This window comes from Seriola lalandi, unplaced genomic scaffold (genome assembly GCF_002814215.2).
Source record: "Seriola lalandi dorsalis isolate HSWRI2012SDOR001 ecotype SW California unplaced genomic scaffold, Sedor1 jcf7180002054926, whole genome shotgun sequence".
NCBI classification, from domain to species: domain Eukaryota; kingdom Metazoa; phylum Chordata; class Actinopteri; order Carangiformes; family Carangidae; genus Seriola; species Seriola lalandi.
In genome coordinates this window covers 561,806-572,450 of record NW_019525478.1, presented here as the reverse complement: position 1 = coordinate 572,450, position 10,645 = coordinate 561,806, and the positions used below count along the sequence as shown (strand labels likewise).

General features: G+C 40.9%; 1 protein-coding gene across 1 annotated transcript; it reads right to left on the bottom strand.

The window, feature by feature from the left end:
• Positions 1–812: 812 nt before the first annotated feature.
• rtbdn (retbindin) lies at positions 813–10,495 on the bottom strand. The gene is made up of 5 exons (XM_023431685.2): positions 10,336–10,495; positions 10,110–10,209; positions 7,563–7,691; positions 6,622–6,718; positions 813–2,354 (listed from the first exon to the last, which is right to left on the bottom strand). The coding sequence occupies exons 1-5, from the start codon at positions 10,493–10,495 to the stop codon at positions 1,998–2,000; spliced, it is 843 nt and encodes a 280-aa protein (XP_023287453.1). The 3' UTR covers positions 813–1,997.
• Between the last annotated feature and the right edge of the window lie 150 nt (positions 10,496–10,645).

Below are 10,645 nucleotides of genomic sequence, written 5' to 3'. Positions count from 1 at the left end.
CCCCCGATTTTTTTAAATGACGGTCGTTTGTAGATTGACGTCTCCCCTGACCAATCAGAGCGAACTACAGGGGGGTGGGCACTTCTGATTGAAGGCCAATAGGCTGAGGTGTGAAAACAGCAGAGAGACTGCAGGCAGAGACACAAGGATCAGCTCTGTGTTACATGGTATTTATATGTTTTCTATCATTTAATATTAAAGAGTTAAAGCACATTTCTCCCAGTTTATCTTTTTAAAGAGGTTTATGGGCGGCAGTGAAAAAATGAACTATAAAGACCTATTAAACTAAACTATTATAGAGGCCTTCAAGCTTTACAGTTTTTTAACAAGATGTAGAAGTATTTTGGAGCATTTCATTGTTCTTGTATGAAGTATATCCAATTGGTAGTTATGAAATATGATTTTTTTCACAGGCAAGGATTGAAAAATAAAAAAAATAAGTATGGGCTGATGTAATTTAGGTTGGGTTGTGGTCACATGCAAAACAATTTTTCAACATTTTCAGAAACTAAAATACGTTACATTTCAAATTAAGTCTCATAAATGCATTTTGACCTTAAAGTTCTTCTGTTATAAGCTTATCACATGTACATATGAAAATGCTAAAAAAAAACGGTTAAACATTAAGCTTGTGCCACTGCAGGTAACAGCAAGAATGAAAACTTTGACCAACTAAACATAAACAATTTGATTGTATGGACAATATTTTATATAATTAGGTGTTAAATCATTTCCAGTTTATAATCCATTTAAATGAGGAAGTACTTGACAGGGCTGTGAATATTGTCTGAAGAACTGTGACAGACTCGGGATGACATTTAGAAATGTTGTCTTTATTGAGAATGTAAAGAAAAGCACAGGAACACCCATTTCAGCAAGCTGACCATTAACCAGACAAATCAGTTTCCCTTTTTTTTTCTTTTTTTTTTTACAAAACATTTACATGTAACAGTGCCTCACTCTAGAAATACATGACGTGATTATTATAAAAGAAACATCCACAGTACATTGATGATGTGTGATCAAACTACCAGAGCAACCTTATCTAGTCTGAATACAGCCTCTGTGGATTTAACTCTAGTGAGCAGATTTTGTGTCTGAATATTAAAACTCCCCTCAGGTATTAAGCATAAATCTCCATTGTCATTATCACGCCAGATCCCTCACGTTCAGGCCAGTAGTCCCTGTTAGATAAATCTAAGTTACATTCATTATTATCACGACTCTGCGTGACTTTCTCCACCATCATACACCTTAATGACATGCAGACTGCACGGTACGGCATCACAACAGTAAGATCTGCACGTGACAAATGACTAACGCACGGATTAAAGTCACCTAGATGATTGAAAAGAAGAAGCAGGGCGGTGAAGTACTGGTGCAGGTACGTTATGTTTGTAGTACTGTCGCGGACGGTCCTCTGGTTAATGACGACATGATCTGACTCATGCAGCTAAATCTGTAGCACTTTACATTTCCCATGTACAAGACTTCACACACCTCGTATCTTAATGTTGAGTGATGTGTTTTACTGAGCTATTCAAAACAAATAAGATACCTGACCTGGTAAAAAAAAAGAAAAAAGAAATCACCTTGTTAGCTAGCAATAAAACATTTGTGCAACCATTATGCAATATCAATATTAGGAAGGAAGTCTTATTATTGAAGTGAGAGCCCTTGCAGAATTGAGGATTTTGCCCTTAAATACTTTTCTTTAAAGTAACTATTCTTTTTGAAATCCTGGCTGTTTCGGGTTTTCAATCAAATAATTGATCAGGAAGTGTTTCAAGCTTGTCTGTCTATCTTATGCCAGATATAGTACTACTTAAAACCATACAGATTATATCTGAAATGTAATGATGATGATAATGAGAGCTTAGGTTTGTGTGGTAAGGTTAATTAGAGGAGCAAGGTTACAACTCCATTTCAAGAGATAGATTTTGTATATTAGGATCTAGACAATTAACTCTAAATTCATTGTCATCTATCACTCCTCTCTACAAGCCGCTGCCGCTCCCCTCCCCGTCGTCTACCATGACCGAGCGTTTACGCAGCACGGAGTTCCCCTTCCTGCTGCTCCTGGCCTGCAGTGGCAGCTTGGTCTGGCAAGGGGCCCGGTACTGAGGCAGACCCGTCTTGGTGGTGTCCAGCTCCTCCGGGTCGTCCTGTTGGGCCCTGAGGGCGGCGATCACGTCCTTGTCGGATGGGCTCAGGGTCAGGCAGCCGCAGGGGCGACTGCCGTCCCCCTCCACCCCGATCTCTCCGGCCTCTCCCACATCCTCAGGCTCATCCTCCACCGTCATGAAAGCATCGCCCCACAGGCTCTCGCAGAGATCCCTGCCGTGCTGGTACATCTGCATACACACACACACACACAACCACACACACACACACACACACACACACACACACACAAAAAATGTCTTTAGGCAGATGAAGAGATATTCTCTGTTTGAAAACACCTTGTCTGACATCCTGGGAACTAACCTGTGGTGAAACAAGTTCACAGTTTCTTTACTTATGTGGAGGCAGTGAATACAAACATGTAGCTGAACCTGCAGTCAGTTACTTCACACCAGTGCTAATTACAACGGCTAAAAAAGGGTCTCAGGATGGTAAAGGCTGATCAAATATAGAGTTTCCTATTTTGTACAAAAGCACAATATTTGCCACATTCATAACGTGCGGCCTTTCTTTGCTCTTGAACATCTATTGAAATAAGTGATTTTGGCCTTTCAGGGCAGCACCGGCCTTGAAAAACACCCTCTCCTGCAGCTGCTCCGGCAAGAGGCTTTTGTCCGCCTCCCCTCCCTCGCTCGCCTCACCCCGTCTCCGCTAACCTTGAGAACAAATTAGAAGATATGACCTTGAAAAGCTCACTCTGTGGTATCTGAAAGATTTCATCACTGCGCCGTCTTTACGGTGGAACGACGTTTCTGTCAAGCTTCACAGAGCAGACGGACAGATCTAAACTAATCGGAAAGGTCACTCCCAGCACCTTTTGTGTTGCTATCTGACAGGAAATTCATTACGACGCCCCGTCTTTATAAAGTTATACTTTGAGGAAAAACTCCAATTACTGCTGACATTAGCTTTATGGCTTCTGGAGCATGAAAAATTATACTCCTCTCTAATAAGACACATGTGCGGATTAGGAGGGGATACTGCTTTACAGTGCAAAAAAAAAAAACAAATCACAATTCAACATTTAAGCTGTTTAACTGTACATGGCGTAGGCCTGCGTGCTCAGAAATAGCTGAGAATGCTAATTAGTGGAGTTTCAGTGACACACTGTGTTTTTCTGTGTCTAAGCTCCCAGTCTCTCTCCAGTGACTGCCTCATAACCAGTCATTAAGAAGTGCTGCCAAGTCACCAGCTCTGTCTCCTACTGTAGCTCATTCTGTCCCCTACCTAACTTCCACTTTATCTCCCCGCTGCATTTCTCCCCCCCTCCTCTCTTGTGTATTGCTGCACTTGCTGTTTGTATATCTCCCTTACTCTCCCTGTTTCTGTGTTGCACACCCCCCCCACACACACCTCGATGTCTGCTTCCTTTCATCCTCCTGTCTGCTGGGGGATTAAGACTGAGTCACACAGGGTGTGCGCAGAAGAAAAAGCTGTAATATATTTACCGTGTTCGAAGGACACAAAAGGATGACTGCTATTCCTCTTCACTACATATGCTCTCTGTCTGACGCTTAGGTCTTATCGCAACGACCCCATAATACACACACAGACACACAAACATTCGTGCCCTTCCCCCGGTGGACATGGTTTGCTGCCAAAGCTAATTCAGTACAAGCACAAGTGGCTTTAGACGACATGGTGTGATCGAATAAGTGAGATACAGAAATTTCCCGGGGCAGTAGCCTGTCCTTCCCATCCTTATCTCATTTAATCCGCCCTCCTCTGTCCGTGTAACACGACACTACACCTGGTGTGAAAATGGAGGCAGAGAAGAGAAAAGGAAGGATCAATTCTTTCTTTTGGCGCTTATCTGTTGCAACGATTCTCTTGGCCGGGGGGTCAAGATCAGAATTAGGAAAATGGTTTTTATGTGACAAGATGAAAATGATCCTGATTTGAGAATATTATATATATATTTACGTTTGAATACAGCAATCACAACGATCTTCTGATCTATTGAGCGTTCACCGGACTTTATGATCATCTTAAACAAGCTGATTCTTCGACAGATAACGCTTCAGGTTACAGTTGTGTATAAATGGGCTGAAATCTTTAGCAGGAATCTATACAAGGACAAATATGTGAGTACAAGGGCAGAGGACAAGAGATAAAAGGGAGATAAAGGGGAAACAACTTTGTGTTTAAGGGGCTGAAAGGGGGAATAAATCGTTATAATTACCACATTGTACAGAATAATTTCTGGGGAGGGAAACATTCGGCTGAAGCTGGAAATATATGAAGTGCTTCTGTCACTGCAGCTGTAGAAAAGTTACATATATGACGATCAAAACTGATTTCATTCAACTCACTTTATTAACTTAACAACTTACTGCATAAACAATGCTGTGGCAAGCTGTTTATAAATTCAACAAATGACAATTAAAGGTCATTTTTTCTATTTTGTTTTAAATAATTTTTTAGTAAAAGCATGCATGAGGAGTTTCAGCCGAGGTAATGACCTTTATTTTGGAGCGGTAGTGAACTATGGTCAGGACAAAGCCATAGAAATGTAGGTTTTTACACAGGCTGTTAAATAAAGCGGTCTGTTGTTTACCCCATACACTGTGGTTGCAGGGTATGTGGGCTGTAACACAATCGTCTTTAGTTCACCCCCCTTTTCTTTTCAGGGTAATTACAAAGTAGGTGTTGGGTATGTGGATTTAGATATGTAGCTTAGCATATGTAAAAGTGTAATTTACTTCTAAATGAAAAGTAAATGCTAATTTGTTAACCATTTCTTTTCCTTTAACTACTGGTAGTTACTGCAGCTTCGTGTGACCATTTTCATCTTCCTCTGCTCATTAATTTACCAACATCTGATCCACAAATGCCGCTCTATACGTGTTTTTGGCGCCGGCGTCCGGCACAGACACGGCCGCTCTTTGCAGATGTAACCTCATTCCCACAAAAGCAGGAGCAGAGACGGTGTTGAATGCTGAGATAAATCAGACCTTGGCTGGCAAATAATGTTACCAATGAGTATAAAGGGAGAGTGAGACAGAGTGCCAGAGGGATTTTTGCATGCGGCGGATGTGTGTGTGTGTGTGTGTGTGTGTGTGTGTGTGTGTGTGTGTGTGTGTGTGTGTGCCTTTAAATGTATTAGCTTGTTTCTATGCAAATCAATATCTACTGCAGTCAGCATTTACAAATCCAGTCTGCATCATTGTATATTTATTCCACACACACACACACACACACACACACACACACACACACACTTACACTTGTTTCTGTCTATCAGCTGAACTTTTCAGGAGCTGGCAGAAACACCGCTGAGGATCCTGAAAAGGTTGCATGATGAGGATTTTTTTGTTTTTTTTTAAATGGTTGTGAAACTTTGTATTAAATCTCTTGGAAGTATTAGATAGCCGCTGTCTGTGTATGTTTGTAGTTTTTCCCGTCTCAGCCCTGAGGTGGACTTAAGCGCTGTGAAATCTCCCATCTCTGCTGGCTGAAAGGAAAACAAAATGAAGCTTTATTGCTGTGACCTCCAAAAATGTTGTGAGAGGCCGACAGTTGTTTGTCGTCTGTGTGCTGTGACTCATTCCTTTGTATTCAGGAGCTGCTTAAAACACTTTGTTTGAGAGCTACTTAAATTTATTGGAGCCTATTTTGTGCCATTAGTGGCGTCCTACATGAAAATGGGCCAGAATAAGCACACACATACACAAGCACAGAGACACACACACACACACACACACTTCAGCACTCAGATATTGTCTCGTTTCATTTTCTCTCTTACTGCAAATCTGTCATTTCTAGTAATCACCTAATATCCACCAGACAGCTTTAATAGGTCTGGTGTCTGGAGTTGTGTGTGTTCATTTGTTGGTGTGTGTCTTGCTCTGCCTAGGTGTGTGTGTGAGAGAGAGAGAGAGAGAGGGAGAGAGAGAGAGAGAGGGGAAAGGAGAGGAAGGGGGAATCAGACAGACAGACAGACAGACAGACAGACAGACGGCGTCGTGGCGTGTGGTGTGTGACAGTCAGTTTGCTGTTGGCCTCAGCTGCACATCAGCCCCTCGGTCACTCTGTCTCTTTTTAAATCACCCAGCTGGCCCCTGCCCACCGAAGCAGGACCAAAACCTTTTCATGCTTCAGCCCCTGCACCGTTAACCCCTTCGCTTACCGGCCGCCGACACACAGACTCTACCGCTGCACGCTCAGTGTCTCGACCTCAAGTGATGACGTCGGTCAATGGGATTCAAAAGCCCTGACACCTCCGCCATCGTAGCTAAGGTGTGACTGTACTCTGTTCACATAACGCACCTCTTTCACATTGTTGCTAATGCTAAAGCATCTGAAAATGAAATGTGAACCTCAAACTGGCTGTAGAGGAGAAGTCAGAGGTACAAACAAGTTAACAAAAAAAAAACCCCCACAAGGTCCCGAGGTTATGTAAACATCCAATCACAGACGAGCCCGATCACGGCCTACCTGCTGGTACTGGACACAGGCTCCAGTGCAGTTCTGTCCTCTGGGGTCTCTGGCCCAGTTACGAGCACACGTCAAGTCCATCCTGCAGGCGTCAAACCTGAAGCAAAGTAATGTAACACTCATTTAATTTAATAAATACACAGGAAGTTACAACCAGCAGCTGTTAGCTTAGCATTAAAACAATGGGAAATGGCTAATCTGGCTGCAGGAACAGTAACATCCTGGAAACTTGTTGTCAGACACAATGACTGATTCTTACACTTTGATTTTAGTAGCTTTTAAACAGGTGAGACGTAACATGTTAGTCAGTGAGCTGGTTGGATGATTTTGTTGCCTGTGGACAAATATGCACCAGGTTAGCTGTTTCCCCCTGGTTCCACTCTGTATGCTAAGCTAACTAGCTGCTAACAGTATATACCGTTTATGTATTTATTTGTGTATTTTGTACCCAAAATGTGGAGCTATTCATTGGAATATACACACCCCGTTGTAAAACATTATATTTAATTACATTTCAGCATATTTGGTCATTTAAATATATTTTCATGACAGCAACCAGCGCTAGTACGAACACGCTGTCTCAGGGATGTGAAGATCGCTATGTCCATATGTGTCGTACAGCCATCTCTAGCAATCTTTATAACAACACAGACATAAAATGAGTCGGTTTCTCATTGGTGGGAACTCCCCCGGGCGTCTACGAACCCTTGCACGCGAGAAACGGTAACATATATAAGAAAAGACTGTGATACATGCAGCCCCGATCTTATCTGTGTCATACAGTTTTGTGCTGTGTATTGGACACTCTATCTCAGTATGACTAGCGCTGTGTGCTGCTGCTACAAAGGCTGGTAATCTGTCTCTTGACAGTCTTATAGGTGAAGGGGGACAGATACCGATTTTGATTTAGGCTTGCTTGGCAATGTGTCTGGCAGCCTCACCAATCACGACAGAAGCTGTGGCAGAGCGGCACAGCCTGGATGTACGAGCGGCGATGGGGGTGAGGCCATCGAGCGGCATCGGGGGAGCAGCGGTAAAAACATGACACGCGCTTCAGGAAACCTTCACACCTGAGGAGAGAGAGGGCAGCAGTTAGCACTATAACATAACATGATGTTAAGTGACATTTTCATTTAAACCTCTATTGACCCTGGGAGGGCCGTCTCATCATAGTCAACATGGCTGCTCATAAAAGTGACAATGAGGTAACACAGAAGTTCATACTGGCATTTTCATGCTGTTTAATGTCTCTAATCCCTTTAGTGTGTCTGTCCAGCTTGTGTAACTTTACTGTCTCTTCCTGTTTTGTGTTTGTCTTCCAGTAGTCCTTTCGTCTTGTCTCTGTTTTTCTTCCAGCATCCCCATAATTTTACCACCAAGGTGACTTTTCCCAGCGCACAGGGTTCTTTAATTAAGACTTATCTGGTTGAATAATGGTAAGTGTCTTCATCGGACCCATTGACCTACTGGCATATTGCATTGCTCGTACCACGAACCCACATAAGATCTCAAGATCATTTTCTATTTTGAGTTAAAGCTTCATTAAAACTTATTTCTTCTGCTTTCTTAACCGTTGACTAGCACTTTGTTCCACATTTATCCACTGCTCAGGAGTTCTTTTAAATGTCTTGTTTTATTTCTTATTTTATCTCATTTAACATTAATGTTTTTCATCAATGCTTTTAACATGTTCATTTAATGTATTTTCATGTGAAGCACTTGGTGGATGTCATTTCTTTGTTGTAAAGCACTTTGTGCTACATTTCTTGTATGAAAGGTGCTGTACAAATTTTGTTATTATTATTATTATTATTATTATTAGTGGAACAAACATATACAGACTAAACTGTGCAACATTATCATACAATTGAGAGGAAAAGTCCCAGGACTGAACCAACTTAAACCAGAATAACAGATTTTTTGGCCACTTGGGGGCAGTAAAAACAAAGCAGCTTCCTGTTTACACACTTAGCATATACAGAGCAACATTAGCACCATAAGTAATTTTTCTGCTCACCCTAACCGTAATTCACTCTAGTTTTAGCTTTGATTTTGGTCGCTACCAACTTGGCAACTATCTGGACCTTTAGCCGCTAAATGCTCCACCGTGTTCACTATTTAATCACTAACTTGGTTTATCTGGAGGTTGTTTCTAGGCAGGTAGGGTGGTGGGTTTTTAGAGTTTCTACACTAATGCTACAAGAGCAATCAGAGTGAAACGAAACGAGAAATCTACGAGCGTAAAACCAAAACAATGAGCTAAAAGACCCCTTTTCACTGTATATGCAAATGACATATATGAAATATTTGTACATAAAATTAGAGCATTTATCTAAAAGTTATATATAAAAACTATTAGAAAGTTATATATATTGACATATATGTCTACCTCATGCAAATATATATGTTTATGTAGGTTATGTATATGTATAGACATATGTTATGAATATAAATATGTATCCATCAAAAGTCTGTCAGTATATGTTGATATTATATACAGTAGAGACTTAAACTGCCATAAAAAATATTTTAAATGGTTTTATTTGCACACATTATTTATGTGATTTATTTTATGATATACTTTCTTTTATTTGTATTGGCTACATGCAGGACGTAGGAACTAAGTTTGCACCTGTGTTTCACGGGGGCACTTTATATTTGTAACATTTTCCTTCACAAAAAACACAAGAAGTTGAAAGAATATAAGTTTTTGTACTCCGTTAAAGTTTAAGTAGTTAAAAAAAAAAAGTGGAGCATTTACCCGTTTTTAAGATTTACTTTTGGTCCATTCATTCCCTCTTGGTCACGTGCAGCCAGTCAGGTATGTTTATTTACTTTTCTACGTGTCGTCGTGTATGTTTGTATTTTACGTTTCTGTAGTTTGTTGTGACATGAGTGTGTGTGTTTGTTTAGTACAATATTACGTGTGTAATTAGTTCGACGGTGATGATGGCGCCGTTTGAAGTAAAGAAGACGGATAAATCCATCAGTAACAACCGATCGTGGTGTCGTCTATTTCCTGGAGTGACAGAGAACACTTCCCCAGAATGTGAAAACAGACATGTTTAAAATTTATGAGAAATTAATAACAAAAACGTATATAATCATATACATTCCTTTCTTTTATAGATGTATGTTGTTTTAATAAACTTGCATATATAAATTAAATATATAGGCTACCATATTGTTAACAGAGGACTATATGGCTGCAACATGTTACCATATAAAAATTCATCATATAAATGTATAATGCAAATGTTACTTTGAATATTTCATATATGTTACAAACTTATAGCTTCATATATCCAGAGGATGTATATATATGATAAAAAATATATTCTCTTACAGGGATATATAAATTATATATTACATTTCTGGGTTGCAATATGTGATCTTTATTTTTTTTAAATATAAAACTATATAAAACTATTTATCATAGCTACATTAAGGTGAAATCCAAAGTCAGATATCTACTGTGTGAGACTTACTCGGAGCTCAGGGGCCCACATTTGTCCCAGGGTTCATTCTTATTGCTGGCAGAGGGAACATGGGAGATGTCCTGGATGCCTTCTTCTGTGCAGCAGCTATCTGTGGAGACAGGAAACCCTTTCAGCCAGCTGTCAGTCAGGAAACACAGTTTTGATATTTTCATCACGACTTGTCATCACACCAGTGAACACGCTGTGTTCCCGGGATAAACACACGGTCACTCACTGTCAGCGTACAGGGCGCAGTCCCTCAGGTGTGGCTCCGGGCTGGGCGTGGCCTTGTGCTTGCCGTCTTGAAGACACATCCCCTCCGAGCGGGCTCCACCAATCAGCGCAGCCGCAATATATGCGCAAACCAATAGGAGAGGTCGAGAGGTGACATCCATCTCTACAGCCACAAACAGGTCTGGGAAAAGAGTTCAGCACATTGGACAGCGGCAGACACAGCACCAGACAAGGTAACACACACACACACACACACACACAACCTAATACATAATTAATATAATAAATATAAATTACCCCCCCCCCCCCCC

What these genes read in the sequence shown, in the direction of transcription:
- rtbdn (XM_023431685.2), bottom strand. Translation starts at nt 10,495, where the DNA reads ATGGATGTCACCTCTCGACCTCTCCTATTGGTTTGCGCATATATTGCG. An exon ending in CTGCGCCCTGTACGCTGACA is followed by an intron (nt 10,210 to 10,335) that starts GTGAGTGACCGT and finishes CTGTCTCCACAG; the next exon opens with ATAGCTGCTGCACAGAAGAA. An exon ending in TGTGGGCCCCTGAGCTCCGA is followed by an intron (nt 7,692 to 10,109) that starts GTAAGTCTCACA and finishes CTCTCTCCTCAG; the next exon opens with GTGTGAAGGTTTCCTGAAGC.